Source organism: Stigmatopora nigra, unplaced genomic scaffold (genome assembly GCF_051989575.1).
Source record: "Stigmatopora nigra isolate UIUO_SnigA unplaced genomic scaffold, RoL_Snig_1.1 HiC_scaffold_25, whole genome shotgun sequence".
NCBI classification, from domain to species: domain Eukaryota; kingdom Metazoa; phylum Chordata; class Actinopteri; order Syngnathiformes; family Syngnathidae; genus Stigmatopora; species Stigmatopora nigra.
Window position 1 is genome coordinate 1,088,493 of NW_027551604.1, and position 17,582 is coordinate 1,106,074.

General features: G+C 39.1%; 1 protein-coding gene across 1 annotated transcript; it reads left to right on the forward strand.

Moving 5' to 3' along the window:
* Nucleotides 1-16,424: 16,424 nt before the first annotated feature.
* LOC144192258 (interleukin-1 receptor-associated kinase 4-like) lies at nucleotides 16,425-17,571 on the forward strand. The gene is made up of 3 exons (XM_077711368.1): nucleotides 16,425-16,660; nucleotides 17,355-17,500; nucleotides 17,561-17,571. Exons 1-3 carry the CDS (start codon nucleotides 16,500-16,502, stop codon nucleotides 17,569-17,571), a joined length of 318 nt encoding a protein of 105 aa, XP_077567494.1. The 5' UTR covers nucleotides 16,425-16,499.
* The last annotated feature ends 11 nt before the right edge of the window (nucleotides 17,572-17,582 follow it).

Consider the following 17,582-nt stretch of genomic DNA (forward strand, 5'->3'; position numbering starts at 1 on the left):
AAATTGCCTGTGTGGGTTTTCTCCAGGTACTCCATTTTTCTCCCACATTCCAAAAACATGTATACTAGGCTAATTTTACGCTAAATTGCCAGCGTAGGTTTTCTCCGGGTACTCTGCTTTCCACCCACATCCTAAAAACATGCATGCTAGTCTAATTGTATGTTAAATTGCCTATGTGGGTTTTCTCCGGGTACTCCGTTTCCTCCCACATTCCAAAAACTTGCATGCTAGGCTAATATACTAAATTGCCTGTGTGGGTTTTCTCTGGATACTCCGGTTCCACCCACATTCCAAAAATGTGCATGCTAGGCTAATTGTAAGCTAACCCTAAACATAATTAGTTCCCCTTTGCTTCATCGTGCCGTGCTATTGGCTGGCCACCGATTTAGGGTGTACCCGCAATGAGCTTGGATAGGCTCAAGCACCCCCTGCATGGACAATGGGTTCACAAAATGTTATAATGCAGTTTTGTAGAGAATAGACATTTTCTCACCACGTGATAGTCAAGTTGTCCTAAAATGTAGGACAAATTCGAGGCAAAATGGAGCGTGCCCAAGGCCAGGTAGCGGCGGCCATTGTTCTCCGTGGTGGCTTGGGCGGGGAGTTGTGTCAACAGCTTGAAATGTCGGGGGAAGCGGCACAACTTCTGAGAAGAGCGCTGATCAAAGGCGCCTTGACATGAAACCTGCGTGACTGACGCGCCTTTGCACGTGTGTGTCCTACAACCAGATGACAGACACAGATCTGTCTGCTGTGGTTGCTTCAGCGCCCCCAGCGCCCCCACCGTTGCCTTTCTATCCTCTTTTTTTGGTGGCGTTTTTTAATGCCTGCTGTTTGCAAAACAGCAGTCAATGAGAGACCACCTGCCCACCTGACTACCGGCCCTCTACTCTGGCCTCATCTAGCACCCCCAACTGGATACTCACACTAAAAACTAAACTACATTACGAATTATAGCATTAGTATTTTTTATTTTATTTTTTTTTACACACATGATCTAAAGAATGAAGATGTGTATTCTAGTGTAGTAGTTTTTTTACACAATTGTGTATTCTAGTGTACATGTTGTTATTAATTAAATCATCTCAAAATACATCGACTAATTTAGCCCTCAATTATGTCTTAAAGGGATTTGTAGGCCCTTTTAATTAAAAAATAAGTTATATACAAATTAATGAAATGAGTATTATGATATAGTTGTATTAAATCTAAAAATATTGAATCTCATCTCAAATATACATCTAACACAGGCAACTTGAAATTTGGTAAGTAGAAGTGTACTTTATATGTAAATTCTGTAATTGGCTCCACGGTCCTCACCCCACTACCAACTATACCTTTTAAAATTGGTCAAAGTATCCCAAATTCATATGGAAAATGTAAGGGAACGATTTATTAATGATTTTTCAATTGTCTGGTCACATTAATCGCGATATTCGAGGGATTACTGTACAAAAAAATCTATGGACGAAGCCATGGAGGGAAGCAAAATGTGACACTGAATTTGCACATTCCCCCCAAAAAAAGTCTTTCATTGCCAACACCATTCTCTATTTTGGGGGGTTGGAAGCCCCCTTTTGACTAAAAAGACTCAAAGTAAATGTCTATTTTGGCTCCATCAAGTCCAATCCTACCCTGGTGGGACCACCCGTTCGTTCTCTTGTGCTTATTCAGACTCCTGGTCAGGTTAAGGGGCGGGGGGTGGGTCGCAATGGCGACGGTGACAACAGGGGGGTCATTTGGAAAGGGGGGGTTTAGTCCCGCACTCTTTGCAGGCCACCGACTAGACCAGGTGACTTCAAAGTGGTCTCCTGTCATGGGGGACGCTTTGATTCGCCACTGGGCTTCGGGGAACAATCGGGGGGCGACCGAGAACCCCCCCTCAAGTCTTGGACAGTGACGGGATGGTAAATGTTCCCAGTAATTTTTGGTTGGTCTGGGCAGAGTGCATTGAGTACCAGTGGAGAAACCCCATCCTTGCTCACTATGGGTATACACCAGTATCATACCTGCCATAAGCAGGTGCATGTCAATGTTAGAGCTAATTTTTCATGTAAAACATGCTGTAAAACATGAAAAACATAAGAGTGGACAGAGATACTGCCACTGGCTGCCGCATAAACGGCGCCATCATGGGGGAAGGGGTAAAAAATGTTTGGATTTTATTTACTACGCGCCATATGATTGCTGCTGCGCAGAGAAGACGTAATAGTGCGCAATACATTGGACGGGAGCCCTGAAGGGACAGTTTGTGGACAAGGGAGGGGACACATGTACACCAATCTTGAAATATCCAACACTAAAAATGATTGGTGTAATAAAATCAGCTATTTAGGTCTAAAATATCATTTTCTGTGTCTGTATTCTCAGCCTCTTGCTACTGTGACAATGAAATTTCCGGAATTACGGGATGAATAAAGTTAGTTGAAGTAAAAAATATTGTATATACTGTGACTTTTTGCCCTTTTTTATATTTTATTAAAACACATTTATCAAGGATCATTCAAATCGAACCTCTACCTACAAAATTATTTGGTATGTTAAACATTTTGTAAGTAGAACAGTACAATAATTGCGCCTTCACTCATCACAAATTCACTACTTTGCAATTTTTTTCTGCTATTATTATTTTATAATTCATAAAAATGTGAAAATCCACACTGAAACCACTCTTGCTACTAAATTTCATCACTGAAATAAAATTTTTACAAAAGTTATAATGCAGGTGACCCTACTTTGCAATTTTTTCAATTGTCACGTCCATGTTTGCTCTACAAGAACCGCGATAATTGAGGGATTACTGTACTTTATTTGTAAATTCCTCATGTTTTGACTCTCACATTTTAAAATTTTAGCTCTTTTTGTTTAAATTGTTCGCCACCCCTGGCCTATTTCCTTAAAAAACAATGGTATATCGAGCCATAATACATTGAGTCTTGGTTCCACTGCGTATTATCACGGTTGTCTTCAATCCACTGTAGTATGTCATAGCATTGTACATACGTCTTTGAGTTGGATACGAATCAAAGAGGGGGGGAAGGCTCGTTTATAATGACTGTGATAGGATCCTGCTAAAGGACTGACTTGACAGCCCCCCCCCCCCAAAACGAATGAATGAGGCCCACCTGAGCTGGCTCACTCTTCAACAACGTCTGCTTCGTATTAAGTGCTGACAATAAGGCTGGCGTTCTGGGAATAATCGCCACGTTTTGGAGCGGCCAGACCGCCTATTCATTGTGTCCAATGGGATGACCTAATCATTTGGCAGCTCATCAGTCAAAGTGAAACTCATAAATGACCCCCCCAACCATCCAACCATCCCGCAAACAGGCCCCCCACTCTTTCCTCTCGACTGCTTTATTGTATTTGGTTGTATTTGATTGTATTTGATTGTGCATCCTAAATAAAACGTTTACTTTTGACAGATTGGATGGTTTTGTGTAGTTGCATACCTGGCAGAAAGGGGGCGTGGCATCAAGGGTTCCGAAGAGTAGCATGTAGTTTTTTGGTGGTCGTTTTTTAGGATCCGGATTGACCAGAAAGCCATGGTCATGTGATGGGAAAATGGCGTCCGTTGAGGAGAACCTGCAAAATGATGACATGGGAAAATTAAATATTGAAAATGGTAAGATGACTTGATGACATTGATTTAAATTTAAATTTGAGGATAAGTGAACATGTAACTTGCAAAAACGTTGACGTTTGGTGGCCGGACGTTTGGTGGCCAGACGTTTGGTCGCCCGGACGTTTGGTCGCCCGGACGTTTGGTCGCCCGGACGTTTGGTCGCCCGGACGTTTGGTCGCCCGGACGTTTGGTCGCCCGGACGTTTGGTCGCCCGACGTTTGGTCGCCGGACGTTTGGTCGCCCAGACGTTTGGTCGCCCAGACGTTTGGTCGCCCGGACGTTTGGTCGCCGGTCAAGTGGTGAGTTTACTGTTGAAACCAGCTCCCAAAATTATATTAATGAGAGTTTAATATCTAAGCAAGTTTAATATCTAAGCGAGTTTAATATCTAAGAGAGTTTAATATCTAAGTACTGTTTAATATCTAAGAAAGAGAGTTTAATATCTAAGAGAGAGTTTAATATCTAAAGTACTTTTTAATATCCAAGTACATTTGACTGGCGACCAACATGGACCAAAAGACCGGCGATCAAACGTCCGGTCACAATGCACCGGCACCCCAAATACTGACATAGACAAATTCCATCAGCAATCGCGTATGAATCTTTAGTAGACGCAATGTCCATAGCCAAGAAAGAATAGCGAAACCTCTTTCCTTGGCCGACCCCCTATTCACCAGAAGTCGGCTTCATATTTTATTGTGGGGGTCCATTGACTTTGTCCCTTTTCAGGCTCCTTCTAATCCCCGGCCGGGTTGTGCGTCCTTCCTCAGCGGCTAGGCTACAGAGGGGCTATTATTCGGGGCCTTATTACCGCGCCCCTCGCGGCTTATCTCCTTCCTGGTGACAGTCTTTTCAAGCCTCCCCCTAATGACCTGGGGAAACTCACATGCTCAACTTCCCAGGGCCGCGGGGGCCTTGCTAACTTTGGAGAGGGCTCCAGGGGGGGGTGGATGGAGACGGGTCCCATGTCCCATTGCAGGTGACTGTGCAAAAAAAATGTCCATTGCTTTGGACAGGCTCTTAAATTACGCTCCAGAGTCGATTACTGTATTTTCTCGCATATAAGTCGCATCCACGTATAAGCCGCACCCTTAAAATTGCCTTAAAAATGGTTGAATTTGACAATTTTTTCGAGTATAAGCCGCCCCCTGATTGACAATTTTCACCTCCATATTCACGGTTTTAATAGGGAGTACAAATGTGTTACTTTGAAGGGAAAATCTGAAGAAAAATGGCCTTTAAAATCACTGAATTTTACAATTTCTCACATATAAGCCGCCCCCTGTTCCACAATTTTCACTTCTATATTCGTGGTTTTAATAGGGAGTACAAATGTGGTACTTTGAAGGAAACATTTTAAGAAAAAAGTAGTATTTCTGAGATTGTTTATGGATTGAAAGGATTGTCTACTGGCCTGTACATAGACAAATTCTAAAAAGGAAGTCATGTGAGCAGTACAAGGAGGAGGTATGTCTGTAAGTCTACTTTATCACCTATTGGTGGCGCCCTGAACGAGTAATGGCAGTGATTTTTTTCATTTTTTTTATGCAAGATAAGTATATTTTTCTTCTTGAATTTCATTCCTGGACGTAAAAATTAATTTTTTAAGCATTTTATCTGTCTTGCATTATGACGCTTTGTCTTTGTCATCTTGCAGTTTTTTTGCATGTCAAGTCTAATTTATGCGCATATAAGCCTTACCCTCAATTCAGTCATAGTTTTTTTGGACAAATACGGCTTATATGCGAGAAAATACGCCAAGTAAAGTCGTCTGCTGGCCCCCGTCTTGATGTCCTAAAAGACTTGAGTATTCTTGGCGTTTTTGTTTCTTGGGGAATTGCATTTATTAGAGAGAAAGTTCATTGTGAGGCCCAACTCGCTATTGGATGGCAGCCAAAGAACTGCTTTTTTTACGGCGGAACCTCCGATGTGGAATACTATCGGTTGATCTTGGTTGATTTCCAAGTGTTTCTCGTTTCAGAATTTTAGCGAGGGGGGAGGAACGGGAATCAGAAGCGCCATCAAATTGTTTTTATTTCGTAGGGAATCGGACAAGTAGCATTTTGATGTTCTTCACGGTTAGATAAGTTCCACTTTGGTGTAATAAAAGTAAAAATAACAAGATGGCGTCCCAGGAAGTGAGGATGGATGATCATGAGCAGCCACAAAATACACGGCAGGGACTTGTTAATGACCTCAAAGCATTTGGGACCTCGGTAAGAAAGAAAACAGAACACAATTCAGTGGTTTTATACTATTCAGGGTTTTGATAAATGGACATTTGCCCAATGGAGTTTTGGGGCAGTTCCAGGTGACTTATTGTTGGTTTTTGGGCATTTCCAAGTGGTTTACTTTTGGTTTTGGGGCAGTTCCGGGTGACCTACAGTTGGTTTTGGGGCAGTTTTAATGTCTTTACTGCTGGTTTTGGGGCATTTTGAAGATCGTTACTTCTGGTTTTGTCGCATTTTAGGCGATCTAAAGTTGGTTTGGGGCATTTCCAAGTGGTTTACTTTTGGTTTTGGGGTATTTCCAGGTCACCTACTGTTGGTTTGGGGCATTTCCAAGGGGTTTACTTTGGTTTTAGGGCATTTTGAAGATCCTTACTTCTGGTTTTGGGGCATTCCAGGTGACCTAATGTTGTTTTTGGGCATTTCCAGGTGACCTAATGTTGGTTTTGTGGCATTCCAGGTGACCTAATCTTGGTTTGGGGTAGTTCCGGGTGACTTAATATTGGTTTTGGAGCATTTCTGGGTGACTTATTATTGGTTTTGGGCATTTCTTAGTGGTTTTCTATTTTGGGGGGGTATTCCAGGTGACCTACTGTTGGTTGTGGGTTTTTTCCAAGTGGTTTACTTTGTTTTTGGGGCATTCCAAGTGACCCAATCTTGGTTTGGGGTAGTTCCATGTGACTCAATGTTGGTTTGGGGCATTTCCAGGTAACTTATTGTTGGTTTTGGGCATTTCCAGGTCGTTTACTTTGGTTTTGGGGTATTCCAGGTGACCTAATCTTGGTTTGAGGTAGTTCCAGGTGACCAAATGTTGGTTTGGGGCATTTCCAGGTAACATAATTTTGGTTTTGGGGATTTTTAAGTGGTTTACTTTGGTTTTGGGGCATTTCCAGGTGACCTAATGTTGGTTTAGGTGCATTTTGAAGATCCTTACTTTTGATTTTGGGACATTTCCATGTGACTTAATGTTGGTTTTGGGGCAATTCCGGTTAAATAGGAACCAATAAACGAAGCTTGTACATTACCAAAGTGCTCCTCAAGAATGGACAAGAAATTGGATTGTCCTGGACAAAAGTGCAATTCTCTGTAAAGATCCCCCCAGGACACATGACACAGGTGTCCATCTGTCCGTCCGTCCTTCTGACTTCCTGCTTCCTCGCGTCACACAGGCTTGGCGTTCCCTGAGGTCTTTTGGCGTCTCTGACTCATAAAACACAGTGAATGGCTCCTATTAAGTAATGAGTTTAGTGAGGCCGGCCGCTAAGGTCAAGCAAGCCCTGGGGGAGGTAATAAGGGTGGGAACTTGCTGAGTGATGGTTGGACTGGGAAGACATTGGTTCAAAATGTCTGCCCCTACCTTTGTGCCCTGTGGTTTCAATAGTCATTCATTCTATTTCGGAACTGCTGATACTTACAAGGGTCGAGGGGGGTACTGGAGGCTAGCCTAGCTAACCACGGGCACCAGGCAGGGACACCTGGAATCAGTAGGCGGCCAATCGCAGGGCACAGGGAGACAAAGGACAACGGCGCTTGGACGTTTGGTCGCCGGTTAAATGGTGACAGAGAGTTTACTGTTGAAACTAGTTCTCAAAATTATATTCATGACAAAGAGTTTAATATCTACATAATGTTTAATATATACGTACTGTTTAATATCCAAGTACTGTTTAATATCCAAGTACTGTTTAAATCTAAGTATTGTTTAATATCTAGGTACTGTTTAATATCTAAGTACTGTATAATATCTAAGTACTGTTAAATACCTAAGAACTGTTTAATATCTAAGTGCTTTTTATTATCTAAGTACTGTTTAATACCTAAGTACTGTTTAATATCTAAGTACTGTTTAATATCTAAGTACTGATTAACACCTAAGTACTGTTTAATATCAAAGAGAGAGTTTAATATCCAAGTACTGTTTAATATCCAAGTACTGTTTAATATCCAAGTACTGTTTAATATCCAAGTACTGTATAATATCCAAGTACTGCTTAATATCCAAGTACTGTTTAATATCAAAGTACTGTTTGAAATCTAAGTACTGTTTGAAATCTAAGTACTGTTTACTATCTAAGTAATGTTTAATATCCAAGTACTGCTTAATATCCAAGTACTATTTAATATCTAAGTACTGTTTAATATCTAAGAACTGTTTAATATCTAAGTACTGTTTAATATCAAAGTACTGCTTAATATCTAAGTACTGCTTAACATCTATGTACTGTTTAACATCTAAGTACTGTTTAATATCCAAGTACTACTTAATATGCAAGTACTTTTGACCGGCAACCAAACGTCACGAGAACAACTAATTGTGTTAGGGTGTGTCACGCAAACTATTCACAAGGCACCCTGACATGTCCACAGATCCAAAAAAGGCTGCGGGTGCAGATTTCCCTACTCTCCACAACCTCTGGCACGAAACCCAAAGGGAGTCGAAGGATGGCGGATAACAACGAAACATGTTTTGACATCCAGCTTTAAGTCATTATTGGATTTAGATAAGAGGGGAATTCCACTCCATGCCAGGTAAAACAAACAAAGAGACGACATGGACAGCCATTCTAGCCATTCCGACGTCGCCTGGGGACGCTAATTTCACGTCCCGCCGGCCTCCCTCCCCTAGGGGTCGCCGTTAGGGCACCCCGGGCGGGAGGCATTGATGTCAAGGAGTACTTCGGTGTATTTTTTAGCTGATTGTTTGCTGTTGTGCGCGGCTAATGCTAGGCAATTACAAGTTCTCCTCCTCCTTGACGCGAAACAGACTGTGACCGAACATGTTGGACATCCTGCCTTGCTCATTTGACTTTTTGTGTTCTCTAATTTCCAAAAAAAAAGCTAACGTGTAATCACGCTTGCTTGTTTTTTTTACCGTCAAGAGGTCAATTGGAATCTTGGAGCGTGGAGAGAAAGAAGAAAATCGGGTTTCGGCACGTACGCCGAGAAGCGTATCCGTGGCGACGCTTATCGCTGGAGGCGCTTTATTTTGAAGAGACTTTCTTTATTGTGGGTTAGGGTTCGTTGGAGATGGTGCTAGCCAAGTTTGGATTTGGGTAGTGGTTAATACAGATATGGGGAAACTATGGCCCATGGGCCACATACGGTTAGGCTTTTTAATCCGGCTAACGTTGTTCAAATGTTTTTAGCCCAAGATGGCGCTGTCACGTGGTAGCCAGTGGCAGTTTGTCTGTCCACTCATATTTTTTTTGTGTTTTAATGACATTTTAATATTTCTTAATAACTTCCTTTACTTACTTGACTTTGTACTTTATACTTTAGACTTGACTTGACTTTGTACTTTATACTACAGACTTGACTTTGTACTTTATACTACAGACTTGACTTGGTACTTAATAATTTTTACTTGACTTTGTACTTTATACTACAGACTTGACTTGGTACTTAATAATTTTTACTTGACTTTGTACTTTGTACTTTATACTTTACTTTGTACTTTGTACTTTACTTTATAATTCATACTATACTTTGTACTTTTTACTTTACTTTGTACTTTATACTTTACTTTGTACTTTATAATTTGCTTTATACTTCATACTATACTTTGTACTTTTTACTTTACTTTACTTTGTACTTTATACTTTATACTATACTTTGTACTTTTTTATTTTACTTTGTACTTTATACTTCAGACTTGACTATGTACTTTTTATTTGACTTTGTACTTTGTACTTTATACTTTACTTTATACTTTATATTATACTTTGTACTTTTTACTTACTTTGTATTTTATACTTTATACTATACTTTGTACTTTATACTTTAGGCTTTACTTTGTACTGTGTACTTTGTACTTTATACTGTACTTTGTACTTTTACTTTATAATTTACTTTATACTTTTTACTTTAATAGGTACTTTTTATTTTACTTTGTACTTTATACTTTTGACTTTACTTTCTACTTAACTTCGTACTTTATACTTTTTACTTTATACTTTATACTTCAACGATAAGTGAGGAGTGTATTAATACTTAAGTCATTTTTTTCTTTATGTTTCATATTTACTGTTAACGGATGCACTTTCTTACATATATCATATCCTGCACTGACCCGGCCCATCTGTCAAATCTTCAAACTCAATCTGACCCCCTGGGCCCAAAAAACTTTACCCACCCCTGCTCTCTAAGAAACCCTGCTCTCCCAACTATAAAGCCCAACCAAAGTCAACCACATAAACTTCCAAACAAGATAGTCCCTCAAGATACATTTCTTTTAAAACCCTCCACAATTTCTTTAAATGTCTTTCTCCTGTTCTGCTTATTCAGCACATTTGACCTACAATTGACCATCTCAACAGGCATCGAACATAATCACTGCCAACCTACCATCACATGTTTATTGCTTGCTTATTTTAATAAATAGCCTCAAAACACACACACACACACACACATGTACACACATGTACACACACACACACACACACACACATAGGCAAGCTGTTTCTTTCCATCACACTTAAAATATATGAGCCATAAAAAGCCTGGGCAGTATCTCTCTCCTTCTCCATCACTTAGCTCTCTGGCATCTGTCCGAAACGCCCTAATTTGTCAACTTTAGCCCCCCGAGGAGAACTCGTGTGGCGGTTGTGTGTTTACCGAGTTTTTTTTTTGCTTTACAAGCCCCCCCGAAAGCATTCCCCCTGATTAGGTCAGGACATCCATCACTTTTTTTTGGGAGTAAAATTGAGTGCATAAGGTTGGCTCCAGTAACCCTGTTGATTTCTATTCTGATAAGATAAGTTTAAAATGCATGACAATGCTTCCTGGACTGGTTTTGGCTTGTTGACTGGTTTCCTTAATGGAGGTGGGTGATAGTTTAGAATAAGGGTGTCCAGATTCGGGTTGGTTGGCCGGACCATTTTAGATATAATATTTAGATTTTTTCTGTTTATAAATTGATTAAAAGAACTGGATTAAAATCCATGAATATTAAATTTTTTATAGATTTAAAACAATGTTTATTTGAGCTTTTTTTTAAATATATTTTTAGATTTTACTAAATGATTTTTGAACTAAAAACACAGAAAAAATGGTTTAAAAAATGACAATTATTGATTTAAAAGAGGGAAAATCAGGAAATTTAATATATATTGAACAATTTTAGATATATTTAGATTTTTTTTATATAAATTGATTAAAAGAACTGGATTAAAAGGTCTGAATATTATGTTTTTTATAGATCTAAAACAATGTTTATTTGAGCTTTTTTTAAATATATTTCTAGATTTAAAAAAATGATTTTTGAACTAAAAAAAACAGAAAAAATGATTAAAAATTACAATTATTGATTTAAAAGGGGGAAAATCAGATATAATATTTAATTTTTTTTACATAAATGGATTAAAAGAACAGGATTAAAATCTCTGATTATTCATTTTTTATAGATCTAACACAATGTTTACTTTAACTTTTTTGTAATATTTATTTTTAGATTTTACAAAATAATTTTTGAACTAAAAACTGAAAAAATTGACTACCCCCAGCGACCCTTGTGAGGATAAGTGGTTCAGAAAATGAAGGAAATAATAATTTAAATGTCCCTTTGGCAAAGAAGGGTTTAAGGTTTTTTTTTCTTGTTTGTATGACGAGAAAACAAAAAAAACACTAATTTATAGTTATAAAAAAATAATAAAATACTTTTTTTTAAAGCTAATTAGATAGAACATTTTAGCATCTTAGCTCTTGTCATTAGCCTTTGTATAGCCTTCCCAACAAATTATGAAACACTTCCTGGAAAGCAAAATAGACACAAAATAACTACAATAACAAATACAATGCGAAATACAGAGTCCACTCTGTGAGAATAGTTGAAATTATTTTAAAAATGTATTTTCAGACGACCTTGCGTAACATTTGTGCTCCAATTTGAAGCCGTCTTCAGGCCCCTCCCATGACTTTTCATCTACTCTATAATTACTCTACGTAGCAATCACAAAGATGGCGATTGAAGTTGAAAGGACGCCGTTAAAAACAATGTCAGCTCCATTTTTTTTAAATCACAACTTGATCCATAGAAAGCCGCATCCAAATACTAAGAATCGTGCTTTCTATCTTCCCAAAAACAGCAGCAAGACATATGACGCACTTCCATAACAATGGGACTAATTTCCAATTATGTTTTTCCATATTAAATGAGTAATTGCGCAGCTTTGAGTTGAGATAATAAATAATAAATAAAACCCACATTTCAACTCTTATGTTTTTGCCAGTAAATAATAGAGAATTGCTCATTTTTATTCATTTTCTGAACCCGGAACAGGAAAAAAAAAAAAATCTAGGGGAAAAAATAGGAGGACCAACCTGGGTTCGAACCCACGACCCAAAAAGTGCATGGCAGAGACACTAAACACTTTCCACCGTGTCGCCAGGATGGCAACTTGAATACAAGAGCATAGAAACTCTGAAAAAGATGATGTTTGTGTGTGTCTACTCTAAAGACACAGAGTACAAATATCAAGCCCCGCCCCAAAAATTCAATGGTACATAATAAAGAGACCACAAGTATTTGTCATTCCTAACACATCATTCCAGTACTTTCTTTGAAGAATACATCAAGGAAATCCCATTGGGATTCCAATTAAACAAAGGGCCTTCACTCATATATATATATATTTTTTATTATATACACGAGTCAATTCTGCAGGTTGGAGAGAGGTGTATGTAGGTACTGCCCTCTATGGATGACAGGGGTAAACTACAACATCATTTGAATTGAATTGAATGCTTTTATTGTCATTCTCGTATAAGTATAAGGAGATTTAAAGCTTTCGCCACAAAGTGCACAAATGGAAACAACAAACAACTAATAAACCAACAATAACATATTTTATTATATATTTTGATTGAAACAGTAATTAAAAGTTAGCACGAGCAATACATAAGTAGTCAACAACATCAGCAGGGAGGTACATAAATAACAACAAACAAACACAATCAATAAATAAGCACTCAAAATAATAAATAAGTAGTAAACAGATAATTGGTCAACATAGATAAGTGGTGAACATAGATAAGTAGTCAACATACATAAGTAGTCAACATAGATAAGTGGCCCAAGTAGTTAAGTAGTCCACAAGAGAAGTAGTCAACGTGGATAAATGTCCAACATAGATAAGTAGTCCACGTAGTTAAGTAGTCCACATAGAAAAGTAGTCAACATAGATAAGTAGTCCACGTAGTTAAGTAGTCCACGTAGTTAAGTAGTACACATAGAAAAGTAGTCAACATAGATAAGTAGTCAAAGTAGTTAAGTAGTCAACGTAGACAAGTAGTCAACGTAGACAAGTAGTCAACGTAGACAAGTAGTCAACATAGATAAGTAGTTCGCGTAGATAAGTAGTCAGCATAGATAAAAACTCAGTGTAGATAAGTACTCAACGTAGATAAGTCCATATAGATAAGTACTCAACATAGATAAGTAGTCCACATAGAAAAGTAGTCAACATAGATAAGTAGTCAACATAGATAAGTAGTCAACATAGATAAGTAGTCAACATAGATAAGTAGTCAACATAGATAAGTAGTCAAAGTAGACAAGTAGTCAACATAGATAAGTAGTCCGCGTAGATAAGTAGTCAACATAGATAAGTAGTCAACATAGATAAGTAGTCAAAGTAGATAAGTAGTCAAAGTAGACAAGTAGTCAACATAGACAAGTAGTCAACATAGATAAGTAGTCCGCGTAGATAAGTAGTCAGCATAGATAAAAACTCAGTGTAGATAAGTAGTCAACGTAGATAAGTCCATATAGATAAGTACTCAACATAGATAAGTAGTCAACATAGAAAAGTAGTCAACATAGAAAAGTAGTCAACATAGAAAAGTAGTCAACATAGATAAGTAGTCAACATAGATAAGTAGTCAACATAGATAAGTAGTCAACATAGATAAGTAGTCAGCATAGATAAGTCAACATAGACTAAGTGGTCACATAAACACGACAAAATTCAAAGTGATAAACTGGTTAGCAGAAATTTTTGATTAGGCTATCCTAAGTGCAGAAGTTCGGTTCTCGGGAAGACATTGTCCTTTAGTGTGTTTGTCTTGGCTGTTATGGCCATGTAGAGCCTGCCACGGGGCAGTAGCTTAAGGAGGTGGAAGCTCTGCAAGCTTTCTGTTAAAAAATATCCTGAAACTGGAGTACCCAACTGCACAGTCAATTAAGAGATGGACTTGAAATCAAGAAATCCGAAATTCAGGAATCCAATGGCAAGTTGGAGGATCTTCATCTTGTTCTTCATCTCAGTCGAACCAACACACTTCTTCCTAGGATCCGTTTATCCCGTTTACATTCCAAGGTGTAAGGCTACTAATAAAGCCATCTAGCAACTCAACTTGTAATTTATTGCCGACTGTAAAAGGTGCTTCTGAATACTGGAGTACATTCTGGTGAGTACACACATACCAACCATCAGTACGAATTTGGGCAATTTCAAAGGCTGAGGTGTGTTGGGGGTCATTTTTTCTCTCACTTTCTTCTCTAATTGGGGCCCTGCGTGATGACTGGATTGTTTGGTCCTCCTCGGTATCTTATTGCTTAGAGTCTGGAGGGGCATCACGTTACTTCCTGTGATTATTTCCTCCTGCCGGGCTCCTTGGTGCTTGATTTAAGCCACTCTGGCACTTCTCCTCCCTTCTCCCTCCGCCCTTGTTTCCGAGCTGCAGGAGATTTGGTTTTCTTCTTTAATTTCTCGTTTTCACGGGAAATGTGATCGGTATTGGCGATCACCAGGCGGAAATTGATCAAGTTAACAGTACTCGGACGATTGGTCGCCAGTCTTTTAGTTGCAGGTCAAATGGTGACAGAGAGTTTACTGTTGAAACCAGCTCTCAAAATGATATTCATGAGAGTTTAATATCTAAAAGAGAGAGTTCAATATCTAAGTACTGTTTAATATCTAAGTATTGTTTAATATCCAAGTACATTTGACTGGGGACCAAAAGACCGGCGACCAAACGTCCGGCGGCCAAACGTCCGGCGGCCAAACGTCCGGCGGCCAAACGTCCGGCGACCAAACGTCCGGCGACCAAACGTCCGGCGACCAAACGTCCGGCGACCAAACGTCCGGCGACCAAACGTCCGGCGACCAAACGTCCGGCGACCAAACGTCCGGCGACCAAACGTCCGGCGACCAAACGTCCGGCGACCAAACGTCCGGCGACCAAACGTCCGGCGACCAAAAGTCCGGCGACCAAACGTGCGGCGACCAAACGTCCGGCGACCAAAAGTCCGGCGACCAAAAGTCCGGCGACCAAACGACAAATCACGAAGTTAACAGTTCGAGGAAGGCCCAAAAATCGGCAATTTACCTTTTACACATTTTCTGGTGATTTGTTTTTGTGGAATTTTACTGAGAATTGTGAGCTGTGAGGGAAAGTGGTTAGCATGTTGGCCTCACAGCTTTGGGGTCCTGGGTTCGAAGCCATGTCGGTCCACCTGTGCGGAGTTTGCATGTTTTTTTTTCTTAAGATGACATACCATGACCGCAAACCCACGTAACAACTTTCATCAAGTCACACGAGGCACACCTACGCCACTTTTATGACACCCAGCTGAGTGTTGAATGAGCTCATAAGGCCATGTTGATGTGTTTGAAAGAAGAATAAGAGGATGTGCGCACTAATGACTATAATTATACTCTGAAAAAATAGCTTAATAGCAGTTTACGTGGTGATGTCTTTGTTTCATGTAGCTTAATTCTCAACATGTGAACCTCGAGGATGTAAAGGAAAGGCTTTTAAAAGTGGGAGCGAATGGAACCTTTTGCTTTAAAGCCTCTTTTAAATGAGTTTTTTTTGTAATTGGGGACGGTGTCATTGACGACAGCATTAAAACTTTATAGGAAAAACAGTTAAAAAGGGAGTTCCACATGGTATTATAACGTGGTTATACGTTTTAATGGGTTTTTTAGCATTTTTTTGTCAATCTGTTCATTGTCCTAATAAGCCTCAATTATTTGATATGACTGCTGACCTATTTAACCCGAATTAGGCATTATTTTCCAAAAGAACATAGAATATTACTTAATGTTTTACTTATTTATTGCTTTTTAAAAAATATTATTACAATTGAATATGTAACTGTTTGTTTGTTGTGGTAATTTGAGCACTAGCTATCTTGACTATTTATTCATTTAACATATATTACTTATTTATTATTAGTTATTCTTATTTATTTGTGTATGTTTGTTGCTGTTATTTGTGCACTTCGTGGTAGAAAATCTCAAGTTTTATAATAACAAAAGCATTCATTTCAATTCAATGACAGATGTAGTTCTCGTATCATCCACTAGACGCCACTGTGGCACAATAAAGTCGGCCGCAACACACCGGTGTCTAATTTTCAATTCCCAATCGATACAATTTCAAAACCAAACATTTCCAAACTCCACTAAAAAAAACCACAACACAAAATAATTCCTAACATTTATATTCCGTCATCCGATCACTAAATCAGCAAGGTGATCCTTACTAAATCGAAACATTGTCTAATTTCCGTATTGCAAAGGGAAAAAAGGAGGAGGCAACTCACGTGTTTGGAGGAAGTTGCTCAATATCGGAAAACACACACATTGGTCTGTCATGCCTGAAACAAAACATACTCATGAAGCTCCACTTTTCGAGATAAAATGAACGATTCGGTGACTCGATCGACTTACATTCGTAAACTTGGTTATAAGACTCTTTGCCGGGTGGCTGACTTTTTAGACCCTCAAGACAGATGGAAGGACGTCATCATTAGTATCCGGAAGTCCAACGGCGACTTTCGGTATACACAAAATCATGTCAGGTGTGTATATTGTCTATATCTGTTTCTAACTATTCTAGTATGTATTTGTCTACGTATCTATCCAACCATTGTTTGCTAGGCTAGGATACGTCCCTATACCATAAACCATAACGTAACGTAGTCACAAAAAGTGATGGTTTAAATATATTTGGTCATTATAATGGGGATGTTTAAAAAGAAAATACACAATGACGCAAATTTGTTAATTAATTCACTTTCTGAACCGCTTTTGCTCAAGTTTATCCCAGCTAAGTACGTACACCAGGCAGGTGGGGGCGACACCCTAAATGAGTGGCCGGCCAATCGCAGGGCTCAAGGAAGCAAAGGGCAGCCAATCATAGCTAGGGTTAGACCATTTGGGGATGTGACTACTCTGGTAAACCCACACAAGCACAGAGAGAACATGGAAATTCCACACAGTGAAAACGGACCTGGGATCAAACCCACGACCCCAAAACTGCGAGCCAGTCACACTAACCACTCAATCCCCGTGCCACCCATAAATGACAGTCAAAAAACGTGTTTTTAAGCCTTTTTTCTCTTAAATACTACCTTAAAATTCAGGTATTGGGAAAGCCAATGGAAATATTTAGCCTACATTAGAGTTTGATGTATTTAAAGGGACAGTACCTATTAATGAACTTAAATAGATGTTAATATGTTGGGTTTTTTTGTGTTAAATGTGTGTTTGCAGGCGGTTTGAGAACCTTGTCGCTCAGGGTAAGAGCCCAACGGTGGAACTTCTGCACGACTGGGGCATTCTCAACGCCACAGTGGGAGAACTGGTGGACATTCTAATGAGTCGCCAGTTACTGGCAGCTGCTAGCGTCTTGTTACCTGGTAGGAGTCTTGGACCACTTCTATATTTGAGAAAATAATCATCGTTATTGGCATTTTTAGAACAAAATTGATGTTTTTTTCT

What these genes read in the sequence shown, in the direction of transcription:
- LOC144192258 (XM_077711368.1), top strand. Translation starts at nt 16,500, where the DNA reads ATGAACGATTCGGTGACTCGATCGACTTACATTCGTAAACTTGGTTAT. An exon ending in TATACACAAAATCATGTCAG is followed by an intron (nt 16,661 to 17,354) that starts GTGTGTATATTG and finishes GTGTGTTTGCAG; the next exon opens with GCGGTTTGAGAACCTTGTCG.